At 33.7% G+C, this 16093-nt stretch overlaps 1 protein-coding gene across 2 annotated transcripts in view; it reads left to right on the top strand.

The window, feature by feature from the left end:
- Positions 1 to 7952: 7952 nt before the first annotated feature.
- The window catches only part of Vps13B (vacuolar protein sorting 13B), a 66258-nt gene continuing 58117 nt past the window's right edge, over positions 7953 to 16093 (top strand). For both annotated transcript variants that reach the window (XM_089695207.1, XM_089695200.1), the window contains exons 1-6: positions 7953 to 8095; positions 8974 to 9097; positions 9261 to 9438; positions 11096 to 11156; positions 11497 to 11681; positions 12005 to 12143. In XM_089695207.1, the coding sequence (XP_089551333.1) occupies positions 9011 to 9097; positions 9261 to 9438; positions 11096 to 11156; positions 11497 to 11681; positions 12005 to 12143 (650 nt within the window). In that variant the 5' untranslated portion in view covers positions 7953 to 8095; positions 8974 to 9010. The remainder of the gene's footprint in view (positions 8096 to 8973; positions 9098 to 9260; positions 9439 to 11095; positions 11157 to 11496; positions 11682 to 12004; positions 12144 to 16093) is intronic.

Below are 16093 nucleotides of genomic sequence, written 5' to 3'. Positions count from 1 at the left end.
TTTCTCTTGATTTCCGACAAAACTACAAGTCCTACGGAAAAAAGTTCAATGGCAAAGTTGTAGATAATAAAAAGATCTACAACTTTTGTATTGACAATTTTTTCACATAACCTCAAAATTTAGGTGAAAAATTCAAAAAACCAAGTTTTTGGTTTTTTATTTTTATCTACTTCAAAATTTATTTTTTTTCTACGAAATTTGGTGGAAACTTGCTTTATTATGTTCCAAATACACTGTAATTTATTTGACTGAAAATAGTTATTTTTTCGCCTTATTTTGAATTAATACCAAAAAAACAACCTAATTTTCAATCGAAAAGTCACCCGTCAAAATATCAGCTTTTTTCAAAAACTTGGGGAGCCTTTTATTCATTGAAATCTCTACTTTCATATGGTGTAAAAAAAATAAACATTACCATAGTAAACGTTCTCAGAAAATGCATACAAACAGTGTGAAAATGAGCTTTTACTAAATCAGGCACACTAAATTTTGAGGTTATGTGAAAAAATTGTCAATACAAAAGTTGTAGATCTTTTTATTATCTACAACTTTGCCATTGAACTTTTTTCCGTAGGACTTGTAGTTTTGTCGGAAATCAAGAGAAACCATTTTTTTCTCTTAAAAGCTCCCCCCTCCCTTTTCCCGAACTCGGATTGACCGTAATTTATTTTTCCTTTAATTTTCATCATATTCCCCTCCTTTTCTAATGGGTTTCATCCGACTGCGATTTTTTTGCACTTTTTATTATTTTTAAAGGGATCTACCCCAGTGTATAGAGAAACATACCATTTCAGTTGGAACGCTTATTTTTAAATATGGTTTTAGACAACCAAAAAACCTACTTAATTTAAACATAGAACAATTTTAGCTTACGATTATCTTACATTTAATTAAATCACAGCTCTGGTTGAATGAGATCATAAGTAATTTTTAAGTTTCAATTAACATTTTTGTGCCAATAAAATGGATAAACAGATTTTAAACAGTCCAATTGTTGGCATACCACAAATTACTAAAAGTTGGCGGTGAAATTTTAAAATAATGTTTAAAAAGGGCAGTTCATACATTTAATAATAAGACAAAATGAATATGCATAAGAAAAACACAACGGAATTGCAATTTCTTTTAAGTTCATGATAGCTCTTACCTTAGTAAAAAACGAATATTTTGAATATTTTCGCCGCTATGTTTTAAGAAATAAAAAACATTGTTTGCTAGTTGAGTAAGTAATGATACGCTACTTATTAATTTCTACTACAAAATTTATACTGGCTACAAAAAATCTTAATTTTCTTAAAAAACTGGAGCATGCCAATAAATTGGTAGAGTGCCAATAATAGGGTGGTTTACCCTATGTACTAGGTTGTATTATCTTTTTTTTTAAGACATACATAGTTGTGTAGTCGCCTGTGGGCTGAGCTATTATAACTACATAGTTTAGTTAACATCATCTCAAAATTCAAATGCTTTATAAACCTGCGCCATTTCACCCATGAGCTAGAGAAATAATTATTCCAAGTTGCTGTCAATACAAAAAATTTCAAATGATAATTCGTATAGTTCCTGCACCCGTGGGATTTCTGGGATAAAAACTAATAGAATAATTAATAGGTCCTTAATCCTCACTGAAGTTTCAATCTTTGTACCTTAGGGCGTATTCAGAAAGAAAGCTTGAAACTTATAAGCGCTTATCGGCGCTTGTCATGTTCATATATTTTCCTGCGCGGGTTACCAGCACTGACAGGAAAATATATGAACATGACAAGCGCCGATAAGCGCTTATAAGTTTCAAGCTTTCTTTCTGAATACGCCCTTAGCTCTGTACTCTTGCTTTGTACCATATTTCATTCAAATTTTTTCAGTAGTTTCGACGTCACGAAGAGACAGACAGAGTTACTTTAGCATTTATTATTAACTAGCTGTTGCCCGCGACTTCGTCCGCGATTAGGTCGTTTTTCGTCATTCGTCGTTTAAAAAAAATACGTGACACTTTATTTTTGAATGTTCTTAATTATTGTCTCTAATAAAATTTAACTACTTAGGTACATTAAAATTGAACACTCTGATTAGAAAATCTTAAAATCTGAAGAAAACATGAATGAATGTGATTTAAATTCTACATTACTTAGTATCAAAATATAATAATCTAAATTAAATGTAGATTAACAGTTTGAGCACACCATTATAGAATATGTACTTAAGTATTAAATTACGTTAGTTAACATAGTAACTTTACTAAAAACACGATGACTTTCTTTCGCGCTCGGTACCACAAACTAAGCATGTTTGTGGTAAGTGGCCCGCGTGACGCGTCACTTGACCCCCCGCGAGTTCCCCTCCGTTGCTATGCGAAAATACATTCGTTGCTCTATTTTAGGAAAAATTTGTAATACTGTGGCCTGGGCGTTATAACACGTACAGGGAGTTCCTGAGATATCGGCAATATCACCATCTTGAGGAAAAGCTTCTAATGTCGATTTAAAACTGCATACATACGAATTAACCTGTTCTAAAATTGTGAAATGAGTTCAGTTTTAAATTTGAGAAATATTGATTTCTTGTATTCCACTATTCGTTGTAGTCGAATACAAAATATAGGGTAAAAGTGGGATAAATGCCGCACCGGGATAGATGCCTCATTTTCAAAAAACCTCACTTCCCAGAGTCGTGACTACGAATTAATGATTTAAATGGGAGCTCCTATCACCCCGCACCTCGGGTACGCATGAGCTGTTGTTTGGTGAAGACGTGTTTCGCTAGTGCGTGTTGTAATATCCGCGGCGAACTTCACGAACACGTTAAAATTTAAAAAGGTTGATATTTGCCTTTGCATAACTTTATAAGCATTTCACTATATTTCTTATTATGTCTATACACTGGTTCATTAATTACAAATCTAAGTGAAAATAGTGGCTCTTTTGTTTTTATTTAATAAAAAAAATACTGGGGCAGCTATCCTTATCAAAAAGTATGGTTGCCCCTTTTTTTTCGAGGGATAGATGCCCTTAGGGCCTCTAAGGGCATCTATCCCTCAATACATATTATGTATATGTTATTATCGATAATCACAGGTACCGTTTATATTTTTACCTGATTGCGCCAGAGGTTTTCTCTATGTTAACCGATTTTACTCGTTTAATTTGCTTTTTTTTGTTATGTATACTTACTTATTAATGATCTGCCCTTATACTGATTGTAGGAGAACCACGCCACGAAAATACAAAAGAAAAGAAGGAGTGCGAGCGCAAGTATATTCTTGGACAACAGAACAACTATGTTAACATGACATTTGCTGGTTTATCATATAAATTTTATTAGATTTCGCGTTTATAGAGTATGTAAGGCATCTATCCCACTCTGCAGGCATCTATCCTCAAAAAAGGTGTTCTACAAAAATGTTTATTACACATTATCTATAAATGATAGGATAAAAAATATATATAGTAATTCAAAACAGATAATTAACCTAGCTATATTCATACAAAGTGTTCGTATAAGATTCATGTTTTTAAAATTGAGGCTATTTCAAAAAGTGGGGCATCTATCCCACTTTTACCCTATTTAAACAAACTTAGGTTGGCCTACAGGCAAAAGGGATCCTATCAAATGGTAAACTTGACCTTGTATCTTAAAAGTAAGCATGAACGGACCTTCTGATAATTATTGAGCACCAAAGGATCATTTGAAACGCGCTACTATAAGAGCGAATATTGTCTAATAACAGTTTACATTGCACAGTATGTTCCTCTAAAAGTAGTGATTTCAAAGGTTCCGGTGTATCTTCAAATGAAAGCCGACTCCTTACTACACTTTAAAGCATTACAAAAAGAACATACTACGCCTTTACAGAAGATGATCTGTAATCAATTATGAGGTTATAAGCAAACCCACTTTTATATTTGTCAGACCACACCACCGAATTCGTAGATTGTTTACCTCAAGTCATTAAGACTATGACGAAATCTGTCAGTACAGTAAGACGGTCCGTTTCCAGAGACCGAATAGTTTCAATTCTTAAACTTTCATTAAACAAACTTATTAATCGTTCTTGTCTCATATAATTGTAATATTCGCGTCCCTACTCTAGTCATTGCTTAAACTCATGTTCATCTTCAAGAGATCGAATAATATTATGATGCACCCTATCATTTGTCAAACGGTCTTCATATTGAGTAAAGTTTCAGATTCTCGAGATAAAATATGACTGTCGTGTTCAGTAGTGAGACGTAATTCCCTCTCAGTGAGGGTTTCGGTCTCACGGGATAGTACAATATGCCGTTTGCGATCAGCTGTGAGACGTCATACCCTCTCAGTGAAGGTTTCGGTCTCACGGGATAGTAGGGGAGACCGGGTTTGGTTGTCTCACGGGTTGGTTGTCACAGCGGTCTTAACACAAAACTGAACTATCGAATAAGTCTGTTGAACAGCGTGGCAAGAGCGATACAGTGACAACGCTGTCCCCACTTCGCGTCAGACCGCCCCGATCTACCGTGAGGGCCTCACACGTGTTTATTGTTTTCGCACAGATTTTTTATGATATGAGGACCGAATATGCTCCTCATAACATCACTTTTTGTGAACGAAACGACAGCGCGGTTTAATTTAATGCCAACACCATTAGAAAAAAGGATTATTATTAATTGTGAAAAAATATCATGATTTACACTATTAACACTCTTTTAACATAAAATATAAGTCTGTGAGTGTGTAAAAATAAATCCAGCTAATTACACATCAAACTTATGTTTATAATTAGGTATACGACATGAAAATATATTAATTACCAAGCAATAATAATACAGATAAGCAGTGGTGGCTCAGTGGTGAGACCTCGGACTTCGAATCGATAAGTCCGGGGTTCGAGACCAGGCGAGCGCTCAGGAAATAAATTGATTTTTCAATTTATCTGCGCATGTTGTAACATCACCACTGCTCGAACGGTGAAGGAAAACATCGTGAGGAAACCGACATGTCGAAGAATTAAAAAGTTCGATGACATGTGTCATCCGCCAACACGCACTTGGCCAGCGTGGTGGATTAAGGCCTGTACCCTCATAGGAGGCCCGTGTCCCAGCTGCAGCAGTGGGAACGTATATGGGCTGATGATGATGAATAATACAGATAAATACTGAACATAAGTAGGTATAATAGACATTAAGTAGTATTAGTTAAAATATACTTTGACTGTTAGTCAAAGTTTATTTTTACTAACAACATGTAAATGAAGAAGAAATAATAATTACCAACGAACTAACCTTTTCTATAATACTTAACACGGCACATTTTTCAAATTATCTTGCTCAACCCTGCTCAAAAATTTGAGGGTTTTGTTGGAACTTTAATATGTCAAAACTATGATATAGGTATCTAAACTACGATACAACTTGCTTGCGGAAATGCTCATTACAATTGTGAATCTAAAGAATAACTAACAACATACTATTCAATTTTATTGAGCTGATGAATATCTTTTGCCTGGAAGAAATCACCGTCGCCTAATAAATATACTGTGTTTTCTTATAAAACCGTTACATAATTTATTTTATCTACTTAAATAATGAAAATGATATTATATTTATAAGATATAAAACATATTATGTAAAATGATTAAAAATAAATAAATGAAGCAACTACGATTCAAAGAAAACATCTTTTTCAGTGTTAAAATGCTCTTAGCAATCCTGGATGATGAACTGTATCATGTTCTCTGATCCCAGTACGGTCGGTACCTCGATAGCCATAACGATAAATATTATAATCAGATAACCGCAAAGTCAAAATAAAAACATTACTTGTACAGTTGTGAGAGCAAAATTTACGTTTCATTTGGAATAACATTTTTTTCGGTACTAAAACGTAGTCGTTTGATATGTGGTTGGCTGCCCCTCCTCTCCTTCCTGAAAAATATCCTCCAAAATTTCCCGAGATACTTCCAATGATTGAACCATTGGACGTTGGACATTAACTTCAGTCAAAAATTGACGAAGCGGAAGATTACTAATTTCCACTTAATCCTCGCTGCTACTATCTTTACCATCAAATCATCAATTTTCAAGTGGTGTTGTAAAAATATCAGCAGAAATCGTCTTCCAAAGGCGATATAATTTTATGAGCATTGAATCTGTAAATAACAAAATCAAAAGTTAACTGTAAATCTATAAAAAAAGCTACTTACAAATAAAATTTTATCAAAAACTACTGTTCCCAATGCACCTCAAAATAATAAAAGAATTCATCATTTTATTATTTCATTCTAAAAGTGTAATATAATACCTACCAACAAAAAACATGAATTGCTATCATTATAAAAAATAAATACCTATAGGCTATAAGTAACAACTTACTTTTTGTGGGAACGCATGATGGTGAAAATTCACAAAACACGAAGATTGCATTTGATATTTTTGGTTTTATGGCATTCAATTGCTTTATAAATATCACTACATAGTATAAAAAAGTCGCTTTCTCTGTCCCAATGTCCCTTTGTATGCTTAAATCTTTAAAACTTCGCAACGGATTTTGATGCGGTTTTTTTAATAGATAGACTGATTCAAGAGGAAGGTTTTAGTATATAATTTATTAGGTTTTAGACAAAGCGGACGAACCCGCGGGCGGTAATCTAGTAAATTTATAAAATACGAAGATTTTTAAAATTGTAACTAATGAACGCAATCAATATTAGATTAATTAATGGTGTCTAGTTTTACTTAAAATAATAAACATCTACCCTCACTTTAAAAAAATGTAGTATATTTATTATTTACACGAAATATACCTTATAGGGAAGGGAAGATATGGGCTAAAGAGTTAAATAAATAACATAATCATATTTAAATTATTAATTTCCAACTGTGTATTCAGTAGTGTTAACATCTAAATTGATTTGATTTTTACGAAATCTCATAGATGGCGCTGTTACAAAATTAACATTATACAACTTACATTCTTTAAACTATGTTTCTCTTCCCAAGTTACTTAAATGGCATAATTTTTATAGTGTCAATCTAGATATTGTCAAACAACATTTATATATGCGTCATTTGATTATTAATTTCCAATAGTTAACGTGTTTTTGATTTTTCTAACACTTCATAGATGGCGCTGTTTCAAATTTGTCTTTATACTGCTAAGATTCATTTAACTGTTTCTCTGCCCAAATTACGTAAATGACATAGTTTTTATTTTGTAAAGCTAGATAATAGCATGACTTACTCGAAACCAACATTTAAACATGAGTCTTTAGATTGTACGCTGTCGTAGTACACGGAATATGTAAGAAAAATAAAGGCTCACAGCTCCTCCCCCGAAGGTGATATCATGATAATATGTTTAAACTATCCTCACCCGACCTCTTAGGAATATTCATGCAAAATTTGAAGTAAATCTATGCAGTACTTTTCGAGATTAGCTCGGTCAAACATACAGACAAACAGACAAACAGACAAACAGACAAACAGACAAAAATTCTAAAAACTATATTTTTGGCTTCTATATCGATTATAGATCATGGATTATGTATTCTTTTAAAAAAATATTCAATGTACAGTTTTGACTTTCCTACGATTTTATTATATGTATAGATATTTGCGAATAGTATCGATTTAAAGACAAAATAAAAAAGTATTAAGAATTAAAATTATTTCGAATTTTCTTAGAATTGAGGAACAGTGATGTGTCTTTAGCACGTTTTTAGATAATGTTATTCAAGATATATAATATATTTCTGTCTGTATCTAGTCATTGAGATATTTGAATTAAATTAGCTGCTGCAGGTATATTGTGTGTGGGTAGCACAGTGGGTAGTATCCGTAGGTAGTATCTATCTATTTTTAAACTAAGTTTCATAGAACGTCAATACTGAATACTTTTGACAATGACACTTCAAATGACGTTTCCAAATTTTCAATATAAAATTATAAAATAAAATATTGCCTGTCGGTGGCGGCTTGCATATTCTTATTGCTTATAATTCGGTATTGGAATAAAATTAGGAGATGGAAAATTATTAAAGTGCTTATTTGTTCGTGAAATTGAAGTTAATAAGTTTACATTGGCCGGGGAAATGAAATAGGAAAAGCAAAAAAAAAAATTTAAGGTTTGTATAGTATATAAATGAGTCAATATTTCGACCTATAATGTTATAAAATTTGCATCAAGGAGAATGATTGTTATGATTATGATAATAAATAAATCCTGTAAATGATCTCGAAGTAGGACTTGTTCTGTTTCACAAAGCCACAACATTTCTGAAACACAATTTGAAATAAAATATTATTTAAAACCCTGTATTCGTACGTATACTTGTCTTTTATGAAAATATTAATGATAACAATAATTTCAGTTTTTCAAACTGTACTAACTCATCTATAGTGTATCTATAATCTATATATTAACTCATCTGAGTATGGGATTAGATTTTGGTGTAATTTCATTATTTTGTTGAGACAACCTTTGCTTTCGCCATTTTATGTCGTCTTTATAAAAAAATATGTAAATGATAATAACCATTTACATATTTTTTCATTTTGATTGTTTATTTGACTATCACTCCTACTGTAGGATTGATAAATTCTTTTACATCTTCTTTATTTTATCTAATTAGAATCATTACTAAGGTTTGGATTAGCAGTGTCTTACTGCTAATCTGCACCTGCAGAAGTCAAGTCTGTGTTTATATGTATACAGTAGACCTGCATTACTTCGTCCCATCCGGTCGTACCATATTTTCTTATGTTCGCTCTCATTGATTTCTATCAATCTCTTGGAATCAAATGTAACATATTTGATTCAATTTTTTTTGTATCTATTTACAATATGCATTGTACATGTACATTATTCGACACCTAATATCAACTGGTAATATACTTACAAAGTTTTCTAGAAGTAGTGTCAAACCTGCACCATTTGATATTTCATAGTAGATAATAAATGCAACTGTTTCTTACAGATTATACATATCTATTTTACTTTCAGTTATGTGTAATGAAAGAAACACCACATACCCAAAATCATGTTCAACATAGAATCCTACATAACTCCCATACTACTCAGCTATGTTGATAAATATGTACGAGACTTCAAACCGGCCGATGCACAGGTATTTCAATATTTAAAACATACTCTGATATGTATGACAAAATGTTTATAAAACAATATTTATTATGTTAGTTTACATTTGTTTTTTTGGTTTAAAGCAATCTAACATACACTGTTATACGAGTCTTGATGATATACATTTTCCTATAAAATCATTGTTTTAGGTGTCACTATGGGCGGGCGGGGTGACTTTGCACAATTTAGTATTAAAAGCGGATGTACTGCAAAAGGAAGTGGCTCTGCCGTTCACCCTCGTCTCTGGCCGCATACACGAGCTCCTCATTCAAGTACCATGGACCAAGATTATGTCAGAACCCATTGTTGTCACCATCAATACAATAGGTATGTATTGATGCAATCTTACAATAATATTACATCATACCTGTTTTGAATGCAGTTTTATTTATTATCCCATTCATATTATATCTTCAGGTTTGTTATCACTTATTATATAAGCATTTGAATCAATAACTGACAATTATTATTTTCATGTCTTAACATTATATTTTATACATATTCAAACCGAATTGTTGTTGATGTTTTGCTCTTAAGGTGAATAACTTATTGTAAGAGTTAAGACACTGGTTGAATACTAACTATTAGACCGGGAGATACTGACAGAAAATTTCGAGTCATTTGTAACAGGATGGCGGTTCTACAGGGGTCTTAGTACGCAATGACAAAAAGAAAAACGATGGTGTGAACGCTGGTACCGGCGGCTTAGTCGCGTGGGCGTTAGTCGAACTCGTCGGAAAAATAGCGAAGTCAAACGATTTGTAACACAAAAATTTTAGAATTTACCGATAGCCCATAAAAAAGAAGTAGGCGGTAGTGTCATGCCATACTTTTCCGGTGTGACTTACAGCCCGCCATACCGACGCGAATGTGTTGATTTAAAAAAAACAATTCAACCATTTGTACCAGGCTAACTTTTGCACAGGTAACCATCGTCGTGCAGCCATTTACGAAAATCGCCATGCCATACTTTTCGGACGATTCCAAATGGTCGCCATACCGCCGAAAATCTGCAATTTTTTTTTTCGCCGAACCATTTGTAACACCCTAAATTTTTTTTTCAACAACTCCTGAATGATTATAAATAGAAGTGTGATAATGCCATACCTGTGGGAGGTGGCGAATGTGTATAAGATTCTTTTTTTATTGTATGATTTTATTCGTATTTTGAACGATTTGTAACAGTATGGCATTAATCTTTCCTATAAGTTTGAGGTTCAACAAATATAAATACAAAATTTCAAAGATCTAGGTGGTAGAAATCTTCACTTCTATAAATTAATAATAAATTTATTTATGAAGTATGGCAGCACTTTTTCCCCCTACAAGAAGTATGGCAAATATAATAATGGTCACATTTTATCAAATACTCTCCAAAAATCTAAATGCAATACTGGTACAAAAAGTTTGGCGAAAAAAAAAATTTTTGCAGATTTTCGGCGGTATGGCGACCATTTGGAATCGTCCGAAAAGTATGGTATGGTGATTTTCGTAAATGGCTAGACGACGATGGTTACCTGTGCAAAAGTTAGCCTGGTACAAATGGTTGAATTGTTTTTTTTTAAATCAACACATTTGCGTCGGTATGGCGGGCTGTAAGTCACACCGGAAAAGTATGGCATGACAGTACCGCCTACTTCTTTTTTATGGGCTATCGGTAAATTCTAAAATTTTTGTGTTACAAATCGTTTGACTTTCGCTATTTTTACGACGAGTTCGACTAACGCCCACGCGACTAAACCGCCGGTACCAGTGTTCACACCATCGTTTTTCTTTTTGTCATTGCGTACTAAGACCCCTGTAGAACCGCCATCCTGTTACAAATGACTCGAAATTTTGTGTCAGTATCTCCCGGTCTATATATTTTGCACGCCACACAACGCGAAGCGTGTGGGCGTGTTCTATTCTCGAAAGACTGCGTTGTGTCAAGTCCACGACATAAAATTGTTTCTGTAATCTACATTTTCTATTTATTTTCTTCTAGAATGCATACTCAGTCTAAATCCCCCTTCACCAGAAGAGAGTCCACCACCAGAAGCACCCAGGTAAGCAATCCTTGTTAATAAAGAAAGAAAAGAAAGAAAGAAAAAAAAAACATTAATTATTGGAAAGGGAAAGCATTTATTCAATTCAATTATCTTTAAATATTGCAATCCAACTCTATTAACATTTATGTACATATATATATAACATTTATGTACATATATATAATTTTGTACATATATATTTCTCATTTTAAACACATACATTACATACATTGTACATATATATTTCTCATTTTAAAACCCTTGAAAATAAGTAAAACATTAAAATTACAATTATTTCAAGATTTGTTAAAATTACCTAAACACGATTTAAAACCATCCATTTAATTCCCCAAACCAGGACGCAAGTAGTAGAAGCTCCTCCGGGCTACATGCAAGCGTTAGTCCGTCGGATCGTTAGCAACATATCCGTGCGGGTCCACTCGCTGATCGTGAAGTATGTGCACGATGACATTGTGCTGTCCCTGAATGTTAAGCGGCTGGCCGTGGACAGTGTCGGCGCTGATTGGCAGCCGCAGTTTGCTGGTAAGTGCTGATACTAGGAATGTTTCCACTTGTTTTGAACGCGATAACAGCTTAATTTTGGATATAACGAAAACTATGTGTGAAACTTTGGATCTTATCAGAATTGTTTAGTGTGAGTATGGAGTGTCCTTTTCAGTTTCTGTGATTTTATTCTTTACTAAAAGGATGGCCTACTGTGATCTTTTTAGCTAGATTTTACTGGGTGTGAAGTACACTCAATACTTTCACACATTAACAACTGTACTGAGGCAGCTGTAATTTTAAATACATACTAGTCTAATGTCGAAAAAGTGTATCCTACAATACAAAGTCAATTTTTACAGATATAGATCAAGTTGAGCCAATAATCAGGCGGCTGGTTCGTTTGGATGATTTAACACTGTGCCTCGACAAAAGTGATTCAGATGGAAAAATACGTTTTTATCAAGAACCCCTTCTATATAGATGTCAATTAGATCTCCGGTGAGTAACATCGTATAAAGGAATAGCATTATTAATATATAAAACATTTTTCATTAAATTCCATTTAGAAATAAAACAAAAAAAAAATTATGATCTAAAAATATATTTGGCTAGTGGCAGTTTACATTTTTTATTTATTTATTTATAGCCTTTATTGCCAATATTACATGTTACATTATTACTTATTAACTAAAATTAAATTTCTCTGTGGGTGTTGGCGTGTCCTTGTGACACAAAGGCCTCTTCCAACTTCTTCCACTCGCCACGTTCTTTCGCCTTTCGTTTCCAGAGCGGCCCCGCCACTCTCCTTATCTCATCTGACCACCTTTTTCTTTGTCTTCCTCTTTTCCTTTTAGCCTCCGCTCTGGGAGTCCATTCAGTTACGACCCTTGTCCATCGGTTTCCCTTTTCTCTGAGCATATGCCCTACCCACCTCCATTTAAGAATTCTTGTCTTTTTCACAACATCTTCTATTTTTGTTATATTTCTTATATCTAAAGCTCTTTTTCTATGTTTTTTTGTATAACCTAGTATGCTCCTCTCCATAGCTCGTTGGCATGTTATCAATTTTGTGTCATGTTTTTTTGTTTTAGCCCAAGTTTGGCAACCATAGGTGAGTATTGGCAAAATGCAGGTGTTAAATAATTTTCTTTTAATTGTGATATTGAACTGTGTATTTTTAAATATTTCTTTCAGAGACCAGAATCTCTTCCAGGAATGAGCAACCCGTCTCTCAATTTCATGTTCCATTTGGTCGCTGAAAGCTATTAGTTGGCCTAAATAAATATAAGAATTGACATATTCGATTAACTTATCTTCTATTTTAATTGGGGCTCGCACTCTATTTGTTATAATTTTGGTTTTTCCATAGTTGATCGATAGTCCCACTTTTTTGCTTTCTTGTGCCAGTTGAAGAAGCATGGTTTGAAGGTTTCCAGGGTCATCTGATATGAGTATTATATCATCGGCAAATCTAAGATGATTTAACTTTGTTCCGTTAATGTTTATGCCGAAGTTATCCCAATCTAATTTTCTAAAGATTCCCTCTAATACTGAGGAAAAAAGTTTTGGTGAGAGTGGGTCTCCCTGTCTCACGCCTCGATTTATAGGGAATACTTCACCTTCGGTTTCCAGTTTTACTCTGCCTGTGCTGTTTTTGTATATATTCTTTATGATCCTTATGTATTTATTGTTTATTCCTTGATTCTTCAAAGATTCCCATATAGATTGGTGTTCCAGGGAATCAAATGCCTTGTTGTAGTCCACAAATGCCATGTAAAGTCGATAGTTGTATTCATGGCTTTTCTCGATCAACTGTTTCACCACATGAATATGATCCGTTGTAGAGTATCCTGCCCTAAACCCTGCCTGTTCCCTTGGTTGTTCTTCGTCGAGCTTTTTAGCGATACGGTTAAGCAGTATTTTCGAGAACACTTTATATACGTTCGACATCAGGCTAATTGGGCGATAATTACCTATTTCAGATCTGTCTCCTTTTTTGTGGATGAGAGTAATGGTAATTGTTGTCCACTGTATGGGGATGAATTCAGTGTTCAGGATGGTATTGAAGAGCTTAGTAAGTCTTTTTAACGTTTCCGGTAGTGCTGATTTCATCATTTCGTTTGTAATGTTGTCTAATCCTGGTGCTTTATCATTTTTCTGGGATTTTACTGCTTGTTGGACTTCGCTTTCGAGAATTTGTGGGATATCTTCTGTACAGTCTTCGAGGCTAAAGTTGCTATTTAATTGAATGTCTTCGGTAGAGTATAGAGTGCGATAATAGTCTGTAGCAATCTTGAGGACTGGTTGTCTCCTTGTGACTTGTTTGTTTAATTTGTTTTTCATTTTTGGGATCCAAACCTTTTCTTCTTTTAGTTCTCGTAATGCCTTGTTTATGCCTCCTGTTTTCGATATGTGGTGTTTTATGCGTTCAAATCTTCTATCAGCTTTGTCTTGTTTAATTTTACGGTTAATTTCTTTGCTCAATTTATTTATTTCTTTTAATGTGGCTTTGTCTCTTCTATTTCTAAGTAGTAGTTTCCTTTTTTGAATAAGATCAATCGTCTGCGAGGTAAGTGGGTTTTTGTTAATTTTTTTCTCAATTTTTATTTTATTTATTTTATAAATCTCATTTATTTCTGAGTTGTAAAGTTCCTGCATCATGTCTATTTCTTTGAATGGTATATTCTTTGGAAGTGCGCACATTATTTTTGGGTTATTTTTCTGGTATTTTCGTTGTTTTCTAGGTTGTTTGTTGAATAAGCTTGCTCTGACCATACGGTGGTTACTGTTAAAGTTAAAGTTATTGATAACGTTGACGTTTTTGAATGATTTAGGTTGATTGGTTAGTATAAAATCTATTTCGTTACGATAGGTTCCGTCTGGTGATATCCAGGTCCATTTTTTGGTTGGCTTCTTCATAAAAATACTATTCATAATAGTTAGGTTGTTTTCGAGAGCTAAGGTCACAAGTCTTTTACCATTCTCACTTCTCTTTCCTGTGCTATATTTTCCAACTACATACTCTTCGCCTTCATTCTGTTTGCCTATTTTGCCATTAAAATCCCCCATTACAATAGTATTTTTATGAGCCGTCTGTAATGTAGCTGAAAGTTGCCTATAGAATTCATCTTTAGCTGTTTCTTCTGCTGCTTCTGTTGGTGCGTATATCTGTATTATAGACCAGTTATTTTTGTATCCCTCAATGTGTATATTAAGTACCGCGATTCTCTCGGATATGCCTTTGAACTCTAGGATTCGTTTTTTAAGATGCTTTCTTACCATGAATCCTACTCCATGTAACCCCTTTGTTTCACCTATGTAGTACAGAATATATTTATCGTGTTCTTCGATTTGGTTTCCTAATCGTCTTACTTCGCTCAGACCTAAAATATCCCATTTAATATCTTCTAAAGCTAATTCAAGTTCCGTAAGTTTTTCTGGTGTCCTTAATGAAAGTGTATTAAAAGTGGCTATATAAATATTTTTTACTTTTTCTTTATTTTTAGTGTTCTTCATTGGAAGGTAGTGGTCGTCTTCCCCCACGGTGACCAACCGGCTTGGGGTGTGTTCTTTAGTAGTTGTTTTGCGTAAAGTTGTGTGATATTGGGTTTGATTCCAGGTCGTTACAAGTTTTTTGGGATTTCTGAGAGTGAAGCTGACCTAGGTCGTTCAATAAAGTTAAGGATAGTTGGTTTAATTATGTTTTCCTTTGCAGCTCCTTTAGAGTTTGTAGCCTTTGTATAAGCTGTGACTTTAGTGTTTAATTTTTTCTGAATAGATTTAGGAGAGCCCGAGGCTTCCCTTTTCCTCTTGTCTCTTGCTTGGTCTAATGGTTTCTTCACTATTAATTTATCATATTTTATAAAGGCTATGTTTCCCTTCTTTCTTTCTTCTTCCACCTGTGGTTGTAGTAACTTCCGTTTTTCCAGCGTTTCTTTCGAGAAATCTTCCTTTACATATATGCCTTGCGGAAGTCTAGCTTTATTTTTCAAAATTAGATGCTTTTTCCATGTTGACGTTACTGTCACCACAATGGGGCGATTTTTATTATTAGTTCTCTTCCCAATTCTATAAATGTTACTTATCTCCTGACTGTCTAGATGCGTTCCTGAATCGATAATAGTTTCTTTAATGTAGTCCACAAGTTCTGCTTCCGATTTGCCAAATTCGTCAATTCCAAAAAATACTAAGTTACATTTCCTTTTATCCTTTTCGATTGCATTTAATTTTAACTCCAACTTTGATATTTTAGATTTAAGTTCAATATTTTCTTCGGTTATTGTTCTGATTCTCTCATCTATAGCAAACATTATGTTTTGCGTTACTGATTCGGTTATGAGCGTGACTTGTTGGTTTAATTTCTCGTCTAATCTTGACCAGAGCAACTCCATACTTTTTTCCATTATTTTTGTTTTATTTTTTTTTTGTTGTGGTAAATACCGAGTACC

This window comes from Colias philodice, chromosome 1 (genome assembly GCF_061535455.1).
Source record: "Colias philodice isolate Cphi_HAF_F1 chromosome 1, ilColPhil1 Martin Lab GWU primary, whole genome shotgun sequence".
Taxonomy (NCBI): Eukaryota; Metazoa; Arthropoda; class Insecta; order Lepidoptera; family Pieridae; genus Colias; species Colias philodice.
The sequence above is the reverse complement of the archived record's forward strand: the minus strand, read 5'-3'. Positions and strand labels throughout refer to the sequence as shown.